General features: G+C 39.6%; 1 protein-coding gene across 14 annotated transcripts in view; it reads right to left on the reverse strand.

Annotated features, from left to right (window-relative positions):
* Positions 1 to 20,932, reverse strand: part of RIMS2 (regulating synaptic membrane exocytosis 2) — a gene marked incomplete at its 5' end in the record, with an annotated part of 588,318 nt that extends 567,386 nt beyond the window's left edge. For all 14 annotated transcript variants that reach the window (XM_080803094.1, XM_080803113.1, XM_080803090.1 and 11 more), the window contains one exon: positions 20,757 to 20,932. In XM_080803094.1, the coding sequence (XP_080659220.1) occupies positions 20,757 to 20,932 (176 nt within the window). The remainder of the gene's footprint in view (positions 1 to 20,756) is intronic.
* Positions 20,933 to 22,218: the final 1,286 nt, after the last annotated feature.

A 22,218-nucleotide genomic window follows, 5' to 3' on the forward strand; every position in this document is an offset into this window, starting at 1 on the left:
CCACATTAAATAATGTTTTCAAAATGAAGAAGCTAGTCAATCCCAAGCTGTTTTTGGCTTTATACAGAAATGAGTTCAGAATACTATTCTCTGCTATTCCATACCACAACACATTGTCTATTCAAAAGGAAAGCTTTCACTTCAAAGTTTCTGGGTTAAAAATAAGCATTGAGGGGCACCTGGGTGGCTCAGTGGGTTAAAGCCTCTGCCTTCAGCTTGGGTCATGATCCCAGGGTCCTGGGATCAAGCCCCGCATCGGGTTCTCTGCTCAGTGGGGAGCCTGCTTCCCCCTTTCTCTCTGCCTGCCTCTCTGCCTACTTGTAATCTCTGTCTGTCAAATAAATAAATAAAATCTTTAAAAAAAAAATAAGTATACAAACGTGATAAAAAGTATGTTCATAGAAGCCAGCTAAGTTTCTCATTTTAGATGTTGAAGGATACTATTAAGAAGTTTTATAATTCAACATTTATTATCTTCCATAATATCCTGCATTTTATTTTGCTTATAATTATATAATGGAAAATGTGATTTTTTTTTCCTCTAAGTTTTCATTTAAATTCCAGTTAGTTAACATATAGTATAATATTAGTTTCAGGAGTACAATTTAGTGACTCAACACTTACATACAACACCTAGTGCTCATCATAAGTGCCCTCCTTAGTGCCCATCACCTATTTAACCCATCCCCTCCTCTGGTAACCATTAGTTGATTCTCTATACTTAAGAGTCTATTTCTTGGGGCGCCTGGGTGGCTCAGTGGGTTAAGCCTCTGCCTTCAGCTCAGGTCATGATCTCAGGGTCCTGGGATCGAGCCCCACATCGGGCTCTCTGCTCAGCGGGGAGCCTGCTTCTCCCTCTCTCTCTACCTGCTGCTTTGCCTACTTGTGATTCTATCTCTCTCTCTGTCAAATAAATAAAATCTTTAAAAAAAAAAAAAAAAGAGTCTATTTCTTGGTGTTTCTCTCTTTTTCCTCCTATGTTCATTGTTTTGTTCCTTAAATTCCACATATGAGTCAAATCATATGGTATTTGTCTTTCTGTGACTTCTTTTTTTTTTAGATTTTGATTGATTTATTTGTTTAACAGAGAAGAAAACAAGCAGGTGAGAAGCGGAGGGAGAGTGAGAAGCAGGTTCCCCAATGAGCAGTAGCCCAACATGGGACTTGATCCCAGGACCCCAAGATCATGACCTGAGCAGAAGCCAGATGTTTAACAGACTGAGCCACCCAGGTGCCCCTGGGAAGGACTTATTTCATTTAGCATAATACTCTCTGGCTCAAGGTTTCATTCTTTTAATGGCTGAGTAATATTCCATTACACACACACACACACACACACACACACACACCCCAAATCTTCTTTTTCCATTCATCAGTCAACGGACACTTGGGATCTTTCCATAATTTGGCTATTGTTCATAATACTGCTATAAACATCGGGGTGCATGTATCCTTCCCAATCAGTATTTTCTTATCCTTTGGGTAAATGCCTAGTAGTGCAATTGGTGGATCATAGGGTACTTCTATTTTTAAATTTTTGAGGAACCTCGATACTGTTTTCCACAGTGGCCACACAAGTTTGCATTCCCACCAACACAGGAGTAAGAAGGTTCTCCTTTCTCCACATCCTCATCAACACCTGTTGTTCCTTGTATCATTAATTTTAACCATTCTGACTGGTGTAAAGTGATATTTCATTGTAGTTTTGACTTGTATTTCCCTCATGTTCTGTGATGTTGAGCATCTTTTCATGTGTCTATTGGCCACCTATATGTCTTCTTTGGCAAAATATCTATTCATGTCTTCTGTCCTTCTCTTAACTGGATTATTTGATTTTGGGGTGTTGAGTTTGGTAAGTTCTTTATAGATTTTGGATACTAACCCTTTACCAGATATGTCATTTGCAAATATCTTCTCCCATTCCAAAGACTGCCTTTTAGTTTCCTTGATTGTTTCCTTAGCAGTGCAGAAGCTTTTTGTCTTGATGAAGTCCCAATAGTTTATTATTGCTTTTGTTTCCCTTCTCTCAGGAGACCTATCTAGTAAGAAGTTGCTAGGGCTGATATCAAAGAGGTTGCTACCTATGTTCTCCTCTAGGATTTTAATGGCTTCCTGTCTCACATTTAGATCTTTCAACCATTTTGAATTTAGTTTTGTGTATGGCTAAGAAAGTGGTCCAGTTTCATTCTTTTGCATGTTGCTGTCCAGTTTTCTCAACACCATTTGTTGAAGAGACTGTCTTTTTACCACTGGATATTCTTTCCTGCTTTGCCAAAGGTTAGTTGACCATACAGTTGTGGGTTCATCTCTGGGTTTTCTATTTTGTCCCATTGACCTATGTATCTGTTTTTATCCCAGTACCATACTGTCTGGATGATTACAGCTTTGTAATATAACTTGAAGTCCAGAATTGCGATGCCTCCAAAGGGTGCTTTGGCTATTTGGGGTCTTTTGTGCTTCCATGAAAATTTTTGGGTGTTTGGACTAGTTCTGTGAAAAATGCTGGTAGTATTTTGATAGGGATTGCATAAAGTGTGTAGTTTGCTTTGGGTAATATAGATATTTTAATCATATTTCTTCTCCCAATCCATGAACATAGAATGTCTTTCCATTTCTTTATGTCCTCTTCAATTCCTTTCATCAGTGTTCCCTAGTTTTCAGAGTACACATCTTTTATTCCTTTGATCAGGTTTATTCCTAGGTATCTTCTTATAGTTTTTTGGTGCAATTATAAATGGGACTGATTCCTCGATTTCTCTGTCTGCTGCTTATTATTGGTGTATAGAAATGCAAGAGATTTCTGTGCATTGATTATTATATCCTGCAACTTTACTGAATTTGTAAATTCTAGCAATTTTTTGGTGGAGTCATTTGGGTTTTCTACATAGTATATCATGTCATCTGCAAATAGTGCAAGTTTGACTTCTTCCTTGCAGATCTGGATGCCTTTTCTTTCTTTTTTGTTGTCTGATTGCTGAGGTTAGAACGTCCAGTACTATGTTATTAACAGTGGTGAGAGTGGACATCCCTGCCTTATTCCTGACCATAGAGGAAAAGTTCTCAGTTTTTCCCCACTGAGGATGATACTAGCTGTGGGTTTTTCATACACAGCCTTTATTAAGTTGTAGTATGATCCTTCTATCCCTACTTTGTCGAAGGTTTTTAACCATGAATGGATATTCTACTTTGTCAAATGCTTTTTCTGCATCTACTGAAAGGATCCTATGGTTCTTATCCTTTGTTTTATTAATGTGGTGAGAAAATGTCATTTATTTTTTTCACAAAATCCCATATACATGCCTCCAAATCTTTTCCAGTTTACCCCAAAATGACATACATGTCTATTATTGCTTTCTACATGTAGCATGACATGAAAGAGGTTAGGAAGCACTAAGTAAAGGAATGTAACCAGTCAGCTAAAATATATGGTAGAAGGGGAAAAAACAAAACTACAAATAGTAACCAGGGAACTGATCACAACAGGTATTATTTGCCATGCTAAGAACTATATACTCTCACCAGCCTGTATCAACCGTAATCTGAAAGAGAACTATGCTATAGAGTCCTAAAGCATCCATTGTATATAACAAATTAATTTATTTCTAATGCATCCAGTATGGTAATAACTATGTAACCATCCCTGGGAGAAGTAAGAAAATAACTTTCATCATTTTGTGTATACTGTCCTTCAGAGGAAGCAATGGGGAGACACAGATATTTTAAGCAAAAGAGTGACATGACCAGATTTTTCACGTGTAAAGCTTCTCTGGCAACAGTCTGACTTAAATCATTTTTAATAAAAATTCAAATGATCTGAGATCAATAAAGACCCCAATACTGATCTATTTAAATAAGCCTACAGCAGCAAAATCCAATTTTCAATTCTTTCCTTTAAATATTATTTTAAATGTCTGATTATAATGCTAACACCGATGGCCATTGTGACTGTAATAATTATCATGTTATAGCAATCCATAACTTAAAGGCACTTTCATTTACATAGTGTCACTTTAACCCTATGATAAAAATAACAAAAACTTTTTTCTACACGGTGGCATTTCACATGGCATGCAACATCACATCAGCATAAGCTGATGTAAAATTTTTAATGCAAAATTTAAAAATAAAGTAAAGTCTGTACCTAACCTTCAAAAAAATATACTTCCTGCTGCTTAAATCGTTTACAGCTTTACTGTTTCACACAAATGACTAAGTTCATGCCCTGGTTTGAGGTTCCTGACCCAGAAGTTAAGAGCACTATCAACTTTTATTTTGGTGCTGATTTTCACTAAAATTTATAAAAAACTACAAAGCAAATAAAATTTCAGAGGAAGAACTATAAGTAATTATCCTAGGGAGCTCCAATTTTCTATTTCTATTTTCTCTTTGACAATCCTGTCAATCTTGTAGTAATTCTACTTTTCAACAAACATTCCTGATTTTCCTTCCATACACGGTAGGACTGTACTTCTCTACCCTGAGTGATTGTCCCATAACTGTCCCATTGCACAATTAGGCAACTTGCTTGGGCCAGTGAAATGTGAGCACAACTTTTTTATATTTCTGCGAGGAAACTTGAAGAGACAGCTTGCAGTTCACCACCGTCTTTTCCTTTGCTCTCAATGTTCCAGACAGCTTCTCCCTCAGCCTGTCCCAGAACAGAGATGACACAGAGACCCAATGTCCCAGAGAAAATATATAGTGTGAGAAGGAAATAAACCTATATTGTTTTAAGCTACTAATATTTAGGGAGAGCACAGCTTATAAATTTATAAATTTACTATCTCTCAGACCCAAATCCACCCTTCTTTGTCCTGTTTTGATACCGGACCTGGACTCTGTAATCATTTGTCCTTCACCAGGTGACACAGTGTCTAGCTTCGTCGGCAGGGGGAGCTAGAGCAACATTAAAGGAAGCAGGGGCTTCTCTTCCTGGTTCTGGATGCTTCCTTGTTATTTTCTGTGTTCCAATCAGGTTCCAACCAACCAGGAGCTTGGTTGCCAGGAGTTTCCAGGACACCAGTGGCACTCACCCTCCTAACATGTTTCCCTAGCACCCCAGTGGGCATCTCTCCATCACTTTCGGTAGTCTCCCAGCAGGCACCCTAATAAGTGGCTTCCCAGCAAGTTCCCTGAAAACTCCAACCAGCTTCTCTGCAACCCCTACCAACACCCTCACAGATGATTTCCAGTTTGCCTGCCCCAGCTTGTGGTAGCTCCATGGACCATAGCCACACCCTATAACAGGGGCTGAATCTAGCTTTAGCCTGGGGAGGTGGGGAGGGATCGCTTCCAAATTTGTTCCTTCCTTGGGTACTGTAGCCTACTCCCCAGGCTACAGATTAATAATCCCTTATATTAAAATTTTCCTATTCAAATTACTATTGTAGTTTCTGTCTCCTGACTGGACTCTGACATCGAGTCTATCCTAACATATACAACTGTATACTGAGACATGGATTTATGTTAGTAATTTTGAAGGACTACCTTGGATCGTGTTCTTTTTCTATATTTCATAGCTATATTAATGTTTTCTTGTGTAAATTAAACCAATTCATAATATAAACTGAGTTACAGTTTAAACAGTGACATAAAGTTTGTTATAATATACACTATATTTTTTCATTCATTCAGACGTCTTAGCTAATCATTATAAAAATAATACATGAAGGCACATTCATTGCAGGGTGAGATAAGGTTCTTTGACCAAACATGCAAGGGAAACCATAATCTTGTCAAAAGATTTAAGTCCAAATCTTTATTTACTTATACTGCAAATAAAATTTATGCCGAATCTTAAAAATGACAATCAGATAATGAAAATCCTGCATTTGGAAACATTTCAATAACTCTTCAGTACTTAGTCATATGGCAAAATTACTCCTCCCTCTATAAACATAAATCTAAGTACCAACTAAAATGACTACTTAGGAAGAGTATATACATGCTTCTTTATGTATAGAGCTCAGAAAAATTCACACTGCTTGCCCCCAATCCTCCTACCCCACCTCCAGATAGACAAAATTTTGATTCAGGAAATTGTTAAATAAATAAAAAATGAAGAGCAGATTGTGAGTGATTTGAGGGAATAAGGTATTATAAACCCATAGAAAAGTGCATTGTAAAATATTATTTCAGAGATATCATTCTGGCATTTGTATCCCTGAATACAAATATATTTTTTTAAAAAAACAGGAGTAGTACAAAGTCTACATTATAAAAAACATATATCCGAACTTGTATCAAGCAGCACTCACTAGGAAAATGTAAGGAGAATGAGGGCCTCCCAAAGATGTTCACATCTGAATTCCAGGAACATGTAAATGTATATCCTTACATAGCAAAAGAGGTTTTACAAATGTGGTTAAGATGGGAAGATTATTCCGGAATATATTCTTCTGGGCCCAATCTAATCACGTGAGTACTTAAAAGAGAAAAATCTTTCCCTCCTGTAGGCAGAGAGAGACGCAATGACAGAAGAAGGGCTAGAGATGCCATCAAGAGAAAGATCCAACAGCCCCCTGCTGATTCCGAGACGTAGGAGGCTATGTGCAAGCAGGGAAAGAGGACTCTAGGACACTAGAACAGCATCGAGCTGACAGCCATCAAAGAAACAGGAATCTAGCTCTGTCCTATAACCTCAAGGAACTGAATTCTTTCAACACTCCCAATGAGCAAGGAAACGTCCTCCCCTCTAGCTTCCAGGAAGAAATGCAGCCGGTTCCTTTCATTTTAGTGCAGTGAGACCCCGGCCAGACTTCTGACCTACAGAACTGTGAGATAATAAATGTGTGTTGTTCTTAAGCCTCTAATTTTGTTAGTAGTAGAAAACTAATAGAAGGAATAGTATTTAAACCTTGGAGGATCTAGGTCTTCCTTTATTAAAGAAAGCACTGTCCTTTCAGGTATTAAGAAATTGAGTGTTCATAAGAGCATTTACTGATAATAAACTGGACTGGTATCCTCTATAGTTATCAATGCTTTCCTCTTCTAGCTATTTACTTATTTAACAAACATCTGTATTTACTATGTGCCAGAAACTCTTCTGAAGGCTTTACAAATGTAAACTCAATTAATCCTCATAATAACTTCTGAAGTAGGTATTATATTTTGCCCTCACTGATCTCACGTATTGTTAAAAACACATGCTTGATTGTTGGTTTAATTAATACCATGCACCATAACCAATAGCTCCCATGTTCAAGAGAGGTATCAATGAAACTACTTGCAAATATGACCGCTTAATCCCAAAGGTAATCACTTCTTAAGGTATCAGCAGCTATCCACTGTTAGGCAAGGCCAGACTTAATTATTCATTCAAAAAACATTTGTATCCACTCACAAAGGACCACCCACTGCAAAGACAGTGCTTTCCCTATCATCTATTAGAAAAGAGTTTTAAAGTAAGTCAATAACTATAAAATAATACCGTGTAGTTATTAAAAGCACAAATTCTAGAATATGACTGTTTAGGTTAAAATCCTGACTCCCTAGAAAACTTTGAGCATACAATTTGAGTCTGCATTTTTTTATCTGTAAAAATGAGAAAATAGTAACGATCTCATTAAGATTGTTGTAGAGGCTGAAATCAGATAATGCATATCGAGTGTAGCATACCAATAGCACAGTAAGCATCCAGTCCGTGTTGGCTACTGAGTATTAATGTTGTTAAGAGTTACAACAGAGCTATGCAGTAAGGGTTATGAGAGCACAAAGAGTCATCTAACCCAGTTTTCAGCTGGCTGGAAACCTGAGATGAATCTGAGTTAAGAAGTAGGAGGACTTAGGGGCCCCTGGCTGATTCAGTCAGTGGAACATGTGACTCTTGATCTCAGGGTTGTGAGTTCAAGCCCCACCTTGGGTATAGAGATTACTTAAAAATAAAATCTGGGGAAAAAAAAAAAAAAAAAAAAAGAACTATTAGGACTTAGCCAGAGAAAAGTGGGTTGGGCTTTCTAGGCAAAGAGACCAGTATATGCTAACCTACAGATGGAAGATTAAAAACAGGGAACTTAACTTTAACTCAGTACAACCAAAACAGGCAGAGTGCTCCCCACGAAAGACAACCAGGATATAAAGACTGACAAAACATCACAAAAGGACCTCCGTGATACACCTAGACATCTAGGCTCTACAGTAAATGCAGTAGGAGGCAATGATGAATAGTGAGGACTTTAAAATAGATTTGTGTATTAGAGTGTTGTACTATTATGCAAGTTGAGTTAGAAGTGGTGAGCCTGAAAGAGGAGATACCTATTTGGAAACAAATAATAAAGGAAAATATAATAAAGGCATGAAATAGTGAAGCAATAATGAAGATGGAGAGGAGACAGATCTCAAAGATCTTTGGGAGATAATAATGACAGGATTTGGTAACTGATTATATTTGATAGCTGAGGGGGAAGAACAAAACTAGAATAATCTCCACACACACGCACCAAGCTTTACTAACAAATGCTTATTGGCTGACAACTATGTGCCTGGTACTGCCCTGGGCATAAAAAGATGATTAGACTTGGCCCATGACTTCAAAGAAACCAGTGATACTAACAAGAAAATAGACATTGGTAACTACTGTTGCATATCAGAAACATTATTTAAAAAGTTATATACAAAAATCCTGTAACAACTGAGAGAAGAGACAGGTAACACATGTATCAAAGAACTGTATCTCTTCATGGCAATGGAAGCGGACACAAAACTGCTCTCCAGGTACAGAGTAAGGGCATGTGCGGAACCAAAGAATTAAAGAAAAAAAAAGAATTAAAGAACTTGACATACAGAGGGATTCATTAAAAGATTACTGTGGATATATTGAAGGAAGTAGATTGTGAATACCTCAAGTCACGGTCCGTTCACATTCACAATCCCAATAAACTTACTGAACCACTTCAAACAGATGGCATATCCAAACTGAGTAACTAGTGTTTAATAAAGAGACTATTTTACAATGGTGTGGGCATGGCTTAAGGAAACCAACTAGCAGTATAGGTGGGCTAGAACCAAAAGAAAGTAGCTATACCAAGAGGGCCAGCAGATGGAACTGTTGTTTTCAGTAGACAGACAACCAACTGCAAAGGCCTACTCATAAGGAAGACTGGGAAAAAATATTATGACCTCACTGTCCTCCTTCCCTCCAAAACACAAATATCTTACGACAGAGAAGCCACCTGAAAGTCAGGGACAAGAGAGCCCATTGGTGCAATCCACAGAGGTCAGCCTCCCACTGTATACAGCAAAGTGAGGGAAAAGTAGTGGAGCAGGAGTAGATCTAGAGCGTTAAAGGGAAAAACAAGTAACGCGCAGTAATAAAAGTTCAACGACATTCAACTGTATCTCCTTCTGGTCTTACAAAATTCCCTTTCAATTTCTATAAAGCTTCCTAACCTTTAGTTTGGAAATGGAACTTAATCATTAGGCTTCGACCTGCAAAACTTCTAACACAAGACTTCAATTTATTCTAAAATGGATCCTAGGATTGCACATTTTTCTGTCTCATCATGAAGTCTGTGTCTACCTCTGCTCCCAGAGCAAGTGTCTCTTTTATGATTCAGTAGATCTACCTTCTTGCAAATTCAGGAACAAATCTCCAGTTGGGATACAGCCCAGTTGTCACCAAGCAGATAGAACATTCCCTTCCTGGTAAATTCTGTATTCAAGAATCCTATGGCTGAGTTAAGACTTAAGTTAACTTAGACTAATCATGAAAGACAAATCAACCTGTGGTAATAAAGTTCAGTACCACGGAAGTACTTCTGGAGTTGACTAGTGCAGGTGGGAACTTTTTAAAACTTTCCCAAAGTTTTTTGTTGTTGTTGTTGTTGTTTTTAATTCAATTAGCCAATTTACAGTACATCATTAGTTTCAGGTGTAGTGTTGAATAATTTATCAGTTTCATGTAACACCCAGTGCTCATCACATCACGTGCCCTCCTTAATGCCCATCACCCAGTTACCCCATCCCCCACCCAGCTACCCTCCAGCAACCCTCTGTTTGTTTACTAGAGTTAAGAGTCTCTCATGGTGGGACACCTGGGTGGCTCAGTTGGTTAAGCGGCTGCCTTCGGCTCAAGTCATGATCCCAGCATTCTGGGATGGAGTCCCACATCGGGCTCCTTGCTCAGCAGGGAGCCTGATTCTCCCTCTGCCTCAGCCTGCCACTCTGCCTGTGCTCACTCTCGCTCGGCTCTCTCTCTGACAAATAAATAAATAAAATCTTTAAAAAAAAGAATCTCTCATGGTTTGTCTCCCTCTCTGATGACTTCCCATTCTTCCCTCCCCTACAGTCCTCTGCCCTGTTTCTTATGTTCCACATATGAGTGAAACCATATAATTGTCTTTCTCTGATTGACTTATTTCACTTAGCATAATACCCTCCAGTTCCATCCATGTCAGTACTCATCCTTTCTGGTATAAAACTTTCCCAGAATTAAATAATCCTTTCTGAGTAAAAACATCCTTTCTGAGTCAAACTTTCCCAGAATTAAATAAATAACAGATAATAAGGAAATTGGCATTACTTAAGATAGCCACAGTAATAGATACACTCCTAAAAATCAGTGACTTAACACAGAAATGTGTCTCTTATTCATAGAAAGTCTAGGGGGGACGGCGCGAGAGGGAGTGCCAGGGTAGGCAAGGTTAAATCATTAGCCAGAACTTAATCACATGAACCCATTTAGAAACAAGGAAAGCTGGAAAAGGTAGTCCAGGCCTGGGCAGCAGCAACTCTGTGAAAGAGGAATGTACACCTTTGATGAAAGCCTAGCTATCGCCACAAAATTCATTTTTTTTACAGGAAAAAAAAATTTGTGTGTGAATAAAAGCATTAATTCTTTCAGCTTTAAGTCAAAGGGATTCTGTGTGATGTGATGTACGATGAAACAGATTGTTCATATATGTGCCTGAGAAGCAAACCCTCTACCAAAACTACCATTATGGTTATTCTGTTATCTAGCTGTACTGTTTAGTATAAACCTTTTCCCCAGTTTTAGCTTCCCAGAATCTGAGTTGCAGGATGCATGGAACTGCTAAGTTATTTTTCCCTAACAGGTGAACCTAAACTTAGGGGGAAAGAAAAAACTGCCTAAGGGCATAGAGAGTTCCATCTTCGTCCTGTGTCTAAAGGAGCTTTTAACCAGCATCTCTGTTTAGCAGAACCTACCAAATTCTGTGTGTTACATAAGAATGTTAAATATTTACAATCTATAAACTGTATTAAAGTTCTTAACTCTAAATGCCAGCACCATATGATATGGAAAACACAAATTACAGCTTTTTAACATATATATATAACATAGATACAATACATGTTCATAATACATAAACTGTAGAAAAGTTGTCCATTCTTAGCCTAATTTATACTATCTAGTTGCCTACGGTTTGGGTAGGTAACAACAGTTCTAGAAAGAGGCAGGTGAAATAATATATCAGTCCTGGGTCTAGATCTGTTCTTAACTTTTCCCTTTCTAGAATCCTATTTCTAATACTATTTCTGAAATCGCCCATCACAAAATCCAACAAAACTTATCTCTCTTTCATAACACAACACTGTCTGAAATCTGCAGTAATTCACTAATCTAAAAAGGAACAGAATCTTCACCAACCACAATGTCATTTCCACAGCTAATATCTTTCCTACACTTTCCCGAACTACACTTACATTTCCAAAATTCCCTAGGAGGTCATGCAGGACTATATACAAAAAAGGAAATTTGTAGGGCGCCTGGGTGGCTCAGTCGGTTAAGCGTTGGCCCTCAGCTCAGGTCATGATCCCAGGGTCCTGGAATTTAGTCCCACATAGGGCTCCTTGCTCTGCTTCTCCCTCTCCCTCTGCTGCTCCCCCTGCTTGTGAGCATTCTCTCTCTCTCTCTCTCTCTCTCTCGTGCTCTGTCTCTGTCAAATAAATTTTTTTAAAATCTTAAAAAAAAGTTTGTCCTAGTTAAATCTACTGTATAAAACAAAAATTGTGTAATAGTTAAAAACACCCAAAGAGGCGCACCTGGGTGGCTCAGTAGGTTAAGCCTCCGCCTTCAGCTCAGGTCATGATCTCAGGGTCCTGGGATCAAGCCCCACATGAGGCTCTCTGTTCAGCCGGGAGCCTGCTTCCCTCTCTCTCTCTGCCGGCCTCTCTGCCTACTTATGATTTCTCTCTCTGTGTCAAATAAATGAATGAAATCTTAAAACAAAACAAAAAAAACTCCCAAAGTGAAATTCACTGAGACAAAGTTGTCACTGGGAGCAAGGAATGTTCAATAAAAGGAAAACAGATCTGCAGTTCTGAAAAAACTATACAATGGTAATATATTCAGTACAAAAACAAAAAAGTTTTTGAAGCTAAAATATTAAGTAGGCTTCCTCACAATTATGAATGGATTTAAATCGTCCTGATCTTCTCCTTCTCCCCTTTTTCTTTGCTTCCCTTCTTTCCCCCTTTTGCCCTTCCTATTACTACTCTATTATTTCCATCCTACCCCACTGTATCACAAGTTGTAGTCACTTCTACAAACATCCACATTATAAACTCTTTAGAGTAAGTAAAACAATAAAAGAAGCCTCCCCCAAGGGCTCTCTCAAGAAAACTCTGATTCTGAGACTAGACCCATGCAGAGAGTTGGCCATCAGCTGAACAAAGATACATATTACGTATAGCGGTCAGTTGAGAGCAGCAGGCATCCTAAGAGCTTACTTGACCCTTTACACACTGTTGGCAAATTCCAGTAATTTGGCTCCCAAATATTTCCAAAGGTCTCCTGCCTCTTCATCTCCACCAGGACTGCCTTCTTTCATATCTCCCTCATGTATCATCTGGATTACTAGAAGAGTCTCCTAACTACTGCTCCTGTCTCTAGCATTACACATTCTCATCAATCCCTCAGACTGTAAGAATGGCATTTTTTTCCAACAAAAGTCTAATTATACTGTGTCGCTGCTTAAAATCCCTCCATGACTCCCTACTGCCTTCATGATTAAATCTGAACCAAAAGAAAAATATATAATGTCTTTGAAGCTCTTACCCTTGCCATCTCTCAAGTCTCCTCTACTCACTCACCTCTAATAAACACTATGCTCCAGACCTTCTAAACCGCTTCAAGTCAGTTTCTTGACCATGTCCTGCCTCTCTATTACAAAGCTAAACCCTGGGGTAGGAAAACTTGGGAGTTTTAGTATTTTTGCTTAGAATATCTTTCTCTGCCCAACTAACATCTACTCATCCTTTGACCCTCAGCCTAGATTTCATTCCCTCCAAAACTGGATCAAGTGCTCATCTTCTATGAATATATCCATGATTCATTGTGCACGGTGGTCTCCTAGCACTCATCATGCAATATTGTAATTGTGGTTTATCATGTTCCTTATAGTGAGTCCCTAAAGGCTTTGCTAATAATGCTTCAAAGGGTTTTAACAACCAGAGATAGATATCTGCATTTCATCAGATGACTAGTGAATACAACAGTATCTGTATTCTCTAGAATCTTTAATGTCTAAGGAGTAAAATTTCTAAAGGACTTAAAAGGATAAAATGTCCGACACCCTCAAACAATACCAAAGAAACAACATTCTCACTTGATTAGTCTGACATATTTTTTACTATGGTCATGACATACGAAAAACACCCTTACTGTGTTTTTTCATGACACTTTACATTTCAGTGTGTTCATATGATTATGGTTGGCCTCCAAATGTCTGTCTCTGGGGAGAATTGTTTCTATCCAAAATATTCTGTACATCACTTACCATTCAGCTCTGTTAAGCACATTAGAAATTTACAAACACTTTGAAAGTAATGTAATTCTTAAAGCCAAATATCCCTTATATGAAAAAATAATTAAAATTTCAAAATGACATATCACAATTTCTTCTGGTTTCTAGTTAAAACAGTTATGTGCTTAGTCTAAAAGTAAGATGAGTTGCAAACATACACAAATACTGTAAATTTGCTTCTAGCAATATAAGCAACATTGGACATATATTTAAAATTATAGCTGATTTCAAAAATATGGGCACCACTACCCAAGCAAATCTTTTTCTTTTAGATTACTGAATTTCACCTTGAAAGCAAGCAGTACCTAAATGAACACAGTATCTCATTCCCCATGTTTCATTCATTCACCCAACTAATACTTTTGAGTACTACTATGCATAAAGCATTGTGTTGGGTTAGAGGCTGAAATAGCAGGACAGAAGGCTGGTTGCTCCCCTGAAGTTTATAATCTAGCAGAGTAGACAGACCATAAGCAAATAAGGAAATTGTAAATTTTAATAAGCATAACTGGAGAAATGTTAAAGATGTTGTGGAAAAGAAGAAAGAAGATATTTATGAATATGTGGGCAAGAAGGAGTTCTCTAAGGACACAAACTTGAAGCTACGGTCAGGGGCACCCAGGTGGCTGAGCTGCTGAGCATCTGCCTTCAGCTCAGGTCATGATCCCAGGGTGCTGGGATCCAGCCCTGCATCGGGCTCCCTGCTAGACAGGAAGCCTGCTTCTCCCTCTCCCACTCCCCCTGCTTGTGTTCCCTCTCTCGCTGTCTCTCTCTCTATGTCAAATAAATAAAGTCTTTAAAAAAAAAAAAAAAGGAAAAAAAGAAGCTAGGGTCAGAAAGATGAGAATGAGGCAGTCATACAAAGATTGCGTGCATCTGAGAAGCAAAGCAAAGGAGAGGAGCACTCTGAACTATAATAATTCTTCAGAATCCATTAACATGATGAGAGTCTCTGAATCTCAGATATAATATGAATAAGACAAATAAATAAATACATATTAGTAGAGTAAAAAAATTGATCCCAGGCAAATCTAAGAACAATCACAGAGTAATCTGCACAAATTAGTTCCCTCACATTCACCCAAGACAATCAGTATCTTCCTGAAAACCAATAATTTGCCATATTATTTTCACTACTACTCCTTTTTTTTTTTCAGACTCTCTAAGAATGGTTTTTGCTGAGGAAACTGTTTCCAATCCATCACCTCCCCCTCCACCCCTGACCTCCTAGATACATAGTGAAGTCACTTTAGAATCTTCAAGTATTCGTTTAACGTCCCAGTAGACAAGGAAGAGAATGTCTCAGTTTAAAAAAAAAAAAAGAAGAAGAAAGAAAACTAAGATTTCACACAGGAACACTATAATAATACTAAGGTCTAGAAACTGATGTCTAGAATCAGTTAATAACAACTATTTGTTGCATACCTACTTATGCCAGGACATTTACTCTATATTGATCACAGCAGTCCTTCAAGGTAGGCATTATTATTCAGATAATAGAGAGGAGGAAACACGGGCTCAGAGTGCTTAACAACATATGTAAGACCTTACTGTTATTAATTGGTAAAATAAGGTTTCGAGTCAAAATCCATCTGGTCCCTCACTCTTGCCTCCATTGCCTCTCTCTTTGTCACACAGTGTGATCAGTTCTTTATCAATATATATTGTTAACAAGAAGATATTATTTAATTGTCCTAGTTACTTTAAAATATAGAAGATATATAAAGATGTACTTTATATTATTATGTACTGTCTCATAAAATGCCAATCAATATTTTAGAATGCATTTTAAATTCTTCAAAACTATAGGTTTTCAATTTTTGACAATGGCCATGGCTATTTAGGTGTACAATAACGATTTTTATTTAAAAGTCTTCATAATTAAATTGCATCTATTATCTGACATGCTTTGTTCTTAAAAATTCATTTAACAACAAAAAAAATTCATTTAGCTGTGAGAAGACAATATGGTAGATTTTTAAATATTAGAATGAGGAGAAGATCATTCTAACTACATCACAAACCCCAAAGCCATAAAACAAAAAGTAATAAATTCAAACACTTTTTTTTAAAAATCCTGACCCAATAAAAAAAGTCATAAAACAAATGACAAAAAAAAGAGCTTCTACAAATCACTAAAAATGACTAACAGAAAAAACAAGAGTTTAAACAAATGTAAAAGGCTCTCAGCCTCACTGATAATAAGAAAATTTCAATTAAATCTACAACGGCATATTTCTCATCAAACTATATATTGGCAAAGATTATCACACACTGAATTGGAAAGGATGTAAGAGTCTCCCTAGTTTATGTCACTTGTACATACTCTGTGAAAGTAAATTTGGCAATATTTATTAAAATTTAAAATACACTGACCTTTTGACCTAACAGTGCATTTCTAGGAATTTATTCCAAAGATATATTCACATACATAGGAAATGATATATGTACAAAGATATTTATCACAGCGCTGTTTCTAATGGCAAAATAATTAGAATCAGCCTAAATATTCAAAAATATGGCTCTAGTTAAAGAAATTAAAGAGTATTTACAAAATGAGATATTATGCAGCCATTAAAATGAATGAGAAAACTATATATTAATAGGTGTGGAACTGACCTCCTAAAAAGTAAACTGCAGTACACATTTGTGTTTTTTATATGTACACATAAACATCCATATACCTGTGTCCACACACAGACATATGTGTGATGTACACACATATCTACTCCTACATATAGAATATTTCTATTAAAAAAAAAAAGGCAGACACTAGAATATTTCTAGAATGGTATACAATAAACTGACAAGAGTAATTGCCTCTGGCTTAGGGAAAAGCACAGCTAAGAAATTTTGTACTATAGGTAAATATTATCCATTAAATAAAGAAGCTTATAAATTCACTTTGAAAAATGCTCTAAAATTAAATTATTTTAAAAAATCTAGAACTACTCATCTGTGTTTTAAATGTTTTAAAAGCTAAATTGTCACTGATCACTCTGATCTATCATGAAACTTTTACTCTTGACTTCCTTTATTTGGGGAATAAATTATCCCTTTGACATTAACAGAAAAGCCAAACTAATGATAAAAAAATAATTTACACATCAAGAAACATAATTTCTAATTTGTTATTTTAAAAAACACTCATCTGAAAGACTAGGATATGCACATAGTAGAAACTCAATAAACACTTACTGAATGAATACTTTTCTATTGATTTCGGTGGTTTTCTTTTTCTCATACATTTTTTTCACAATACCACATCCAAAAAAAAAAAAAAACCTCACTGAATAATAGAAACTTAATAAGTTATGCTTTTCTTTCAAAGAAGTTATTCTTCATTTTCCCAATAAAATTAATAATCTGCCTCATTAACATTACCACAAGTAATATCAACATTACCTATCAGGTACCTACTATGTGCAGGTGTTAAAGATGCTGCAAAACAGACTCCAAAGAAGAGTACTTTTTTATTCTTTGAAAGACAAGGCTTAAAAATATTAATAAGTAAAAGAACACCATAGATTTTACCAGTAGATTGAGTTATCAAAACTAAAACTAGAAAAGGATTTTCATGTAAAGATAAAAAGTAATTATTGATCTATTGAGGGATCCACTGAGATATAAAAATGCTTCCAGGGGCACCTGGGTGGCTCAGTGGGTTAAGCCTCTGCCTTCGGCTCGGGTCATGATCCCAGGGTCCTGGGATCGAGCCCCACATTGGGCTCTCTGCTCAGCAGGGAGCCTGATTCTCCCTTCTTATCTGCCTGCCTCTCTGCCTACTTGTGATTTCTCTCTCTGTCAAATAAAAAATTAAATAATTAAAAAAAAAATGCTTCCAAACTTTTAGTATCTCAATCCCATGTAAAATGAAATTACTTGATGGTGACAGATTTCTTGAGTATGTGGATGTTCAACAAGGCTTTGAAGAAATTGCAAATAATTAAGTATAAATGGTTCTTACTTAATCTCTTCCCAAAGAGAAACATTACTATAGTAATGGTCTCAATAGTGGTCTCAATCTCCTTTGACTGCTCACCTCTCTCATTAAAAATATCTCAGGCATGAACTTCTTAATATGCATATATTTATTCATAAATTATATGCATCTTAACATTGTCAATCTACATGTTAAATATCAGAAAAACTTATTTTCTTTTTCAAATCTATTTTTCAAATAAAACTTATTTTCTTTTTCAAATTTCAAATAGAAATATGTTTTAATATTCTCTTCCTCTATTCCAACGTATCATCTTGTGATATATACTTTAGAATGTACGTCCCACTCTGTATGAATACTTAGTATGAAAATATCTTCATCCAATGGTTTCAAATTTTCACACATCAAACTTATCTTTTAACATAGTTGTTACAAGTAGCAGACATGAACTGGAGTTTCAGTTTCTCTCTGCCCATGACCTTCTCTCAGAATAGATGTTAACATGCAATTAAATGGACATCACTAAAGAAAATCAAAGGATAATGTTGTCTTGAACAGATGAATGGCCCCTAAAACTTAATGAAAAATAGTAATTATTGATGAATACTAGTGTTACTTTTTCTTACATATAGTATTTATAACTTAATATCCAATACTGATATTATTTAATAAATCATAAAATTCTTCAAAACAATCTTTATTATAATCCTATCATAAAGTCTTCTTTTCCTCATTTTCCTTACCTAGTCTTACTTTATTACAAAAGCCAAAAACATTTTTAAACAACATCTAAAATTAAATGATTTATGCTTTAATCTCCAAAAAACTTCTTGTTAAAATGAATATAAAAATAATTCTGAAACCAGGTAGGCCATTTTGAGGTATGACTCCTTCTAAGACTGTTAGGTAGAAATGCAAATAGATATTTAAAATAAATATGAACAGATTTTTCAGCAATGTAATTTCATAGACTGTATGAGTGTGTGTTTAGAGAATGTTTCTACCTAAACTGTGCAATTATGAATGGATGAACATTATATGTATTTGCATAGTATGCAGGTTTACATAGAAAAGTAATCTATGTAATATAATGTACCTACTTGAAAAACCCTTTTAGAAACATTTTCCTAATGTAACATACTGGTCACTCTGAGTAATTCTTAATTTAGTATTCAAAAGTTCATTTACATTTCTATATATCAGAACAATAGTGAAGTAGCCAGTAAATACTATGATATAGCATATACAAAGAAATAAAAACACATTGTACATTTAAATATATGGGTCAAAGAAATAAAACTATGTTTTATTTGACATCATTTTGGAACCACTAATTTTATTGCAATTATAGTAAAAATATAGATTCATATATCTAAATATCAAACTCTAAGTTATCAAAAGCTTGCTGTTGTCAGTACATATATTTAAAGCAAAGTGAGTAGAATGCTCAAAAAGCTTTTAAAAATAATGCTTTATTCCTCCATTAGTTAAAATAAACTACTTAAATCTCTTAACTGTTTTTTATTTCCCAAGTCTACTAATAAATCATATTCCCAAACAAGTCTCCAAACCCAGAAATCAGCTTTGAAGAAGTAATTCTTCTTTATTCCAGTTAATATGTCAAGAACATTTGCTTTCTTAGTGCTTCAATATTTTTTGAGAAATTTTATTTTTCTCAGATATTTGATACATTTGTTACCACAATTTATAGTATTTTTCATTAAAATATGAAAATACATATGTGTAGACAGAAACTTGTTTCTTTGTAAGTATTAAAGAATACTGAATTCAACAACCTGTTTTTAAAGTTTACATGATTAGAGGTCAGTGTATTAGTTCCTTCACAGAGGAACTCTACTCTTTCAACTGTATGTTTCTGTGGAGAATATGGGAAAAGTGTATTTGATAACACGGAGAAAAACCATCCCACCTTTAGTACATAAACTGTACAAGTTAATCTCTTAGTGAATAAATAATTCATTTCACTAAAAAGAAAAAAAGTTGAGTTGGAAAAAACATAAAAAGATTACGCATCTCCTGCACAGTCTCTTTCATACAGTAACTGAGAAACCAAATACCCATAAAACATTTAAAAGCAAACCTGTAGAAACAAATCTCTATGCTAGACTGACAAGAAAAGGAGTCTCAAAGCTGTATATGTGTCTGGACAGTTCCCTGGTGCTGAAGTTCCACAGCGCTAAACCGACGCCTGGGTGCTGCTTTTACTATCCCACCCTCGTCAAAATCCCGGATGCCTACACTATGAACACTAGTAGTAAAACTTCACAAGGTAGGAAGCATCCCAAACTGCTGGGGTGGTAGGAACGGGAGCCTCTCCAGAGTCTCCTCGGGATTAAACAGATTTACTAGTTGCAAACAGGAAGAGCAGCAGAGTGCAGGGTGTTAGAACCCGCCGAGGGGGAGGGGCTGGAAGATGGCGGCGGCCGCACACCCACCCGAGACATGCCAGAGCTTAGGCCCCTCGCCTGCACCGCCGCCCTCCTGCCCGCAGCGACCGTGGGCAGCTCTGCTCGTCTCCGCGTCGGAGGCAGAGCCTCCCTGCGGAAACGCGGGACGAGGCGCCCCGGCTGCGCCTGCATCCCCAGCGGCGCGCCTTCGCCCGGGTCCCGGCCAGGGAGCACCTGTGCACGGCCATATTGGATTCATTGCCCCAGTCACTGCCTCCGCGCGGGGGCGGCTGGAAAGGAGAGGGGACGCGCGGAGCCTGGGTTCAGCTTCAGCCCCGTGGGGGCCCTGGAGCCAAACTGGCCCGCGGGGGAAGCCGGAAGGACGCCCGGGAAAATCACAACGTCTAAGGGCTCTCCACCCTCATCTCAGCCGGCCTCGGCGCCCTCTCTCCCCGGCACACACCCCCGCGCTCTGACACCCAGAAAGCAGCCGCGGCTGCCGGCGCCGGCCGCAGCCCTCGTGGCCCAGGCGCCGCCGGCTGGAGGGAGGGCGGCGATCCGGGGCGCGCAGGCGGCCGCAGGGCAGCGGCCGTGGGGGCGGAGGGTAAGGAGGGAGGCGGGAAGATGGAGCCGGGTCCTTACTTGAGCACCGACTGCTCCTTCTCCTCTTCTTTCTTCTGCCGATCCATGACGGCCAGGATGATTTTCCTCTCCTCCTCCGTGAGGTGGCTGAGGTCGGGCATCTCGGGCTGCAGGGGCGGCTGAGAGGCCGCCGGGGTGGGAGCCGGGCGGCCCCGCGGCCCGACCGGAGCCGACATGTTTGGTGGAGCTTAACCACCCTAGGGAAGCAGGGAGGCAACTCCACTGGCGGCGGCGGCGGCACCCGCGCGGGCGGCTGGGGCAGCCTCCGGCGCCGGGACAAATACATACAAATCAATGGCCTTCAATCCGAGGCGACAGCCCCCCTCCCCCAAGAAAGAAAGAAAGAAAGGGGCGGGGGGGAGGGGGAGGGCGAGCGCGGGGGGAGTGAGGGCTGAGGAGTGCGCTCCGGGAAATGTTTCTTCTTCCCGGGGGCGAAGGGCTGGCAAGTGAGCGGTTTGGCAGAAAGGAGCGGGAGGCCGGGCTGGGACGCGGTGTGCGCGGAGCGGCGGGGGAGGGTGGTGGAGTAAGGTGGCGGGGACGACTAAGGGTGGGGTGACTGGAGGGAGCGGGCGGGAGGGCGGCGCGCCCGCCCGGGCGCGAGTGTGTCCGGCGGGGGCGGGGGCGCGCGCCGCCGCGGAGGGGAGAGGGGTGAGCTGCGAACTAGCCCCCCTGGGGGAGTCCCGAGAACTCGCTCCGAGCGCCGGGAGACAGCGTCCTGCCAACCGGAGGGGCGCCGGGGCGGGAGCGGAGAGGGTGGTGAGGAAACAGGGGCTAATTTCCCAGAGAAGCAGCTCGGCTGTCCCGCCAACTGACGCGTCTCTGGGCTTCAGGCGCCGCGGAGGGAGGACCCCTCCAGGAACGCCCGGGAAAGGGCCGCGGGGCCGAGCACGGCCGCCGGAGACCGCTCCGGGCTAGAGCGGGGAAGCGAAAGCGAGGAAGGGATGACAGGGGCTAGCGGCGGAGATTCCCGGGGCCGGGGCCCATCGGCTGCCAACGCCCGGATCCAAGCGAGCTCCGACGCGTAGCGGGGACGGGCGCTGGTGCTTCCTCATCACGCGCCTGCCCGCGGACCCTCGGCCGCCGCCGCCCCTTGGGTCCCTGGAGTCGGCGCCGAGGGCCGGCTCCCTACGCCGTCGCCGCTGCTGCTGCTGCTGCTGCCGCCGCCGCCGCCGCCGCTCCGTGCCGCCGCCCGCGCCTCCTCCGCCCCTCCGCCTCCCGGGCTCCTCCCGCCGGGACCGCGTCACCTCCCGGCCGCCCAGGCCAGAGCTTGGCAAGCACCCCTCCCGAGCGCGACCTGTGGGCTGGGGGCGGGCGGGGAGGAGGGAAGCGAGTTTTCAAGGGAGGGGTGGAGAACTCGAGCCTGTGCGGTGGCCCCCGAGGAGTCGAGAGTCGGGGCGAGGAGTGAGCCTTGGTAGATGGGGGCGCACTGTGGGTCAGGTCGGAGGTAAAGGAGTGGAAACCT

Source organism: Martes martes (assembly GCF_963455335.1).
Source record: "Martes martes genome assembly, chromosome: 4".
Lineage (NCBI taxonomy): Eukaryota > Metazoa > Chordata > Mammalia > Carnivora > Mustelidae > Martes > Martes martes.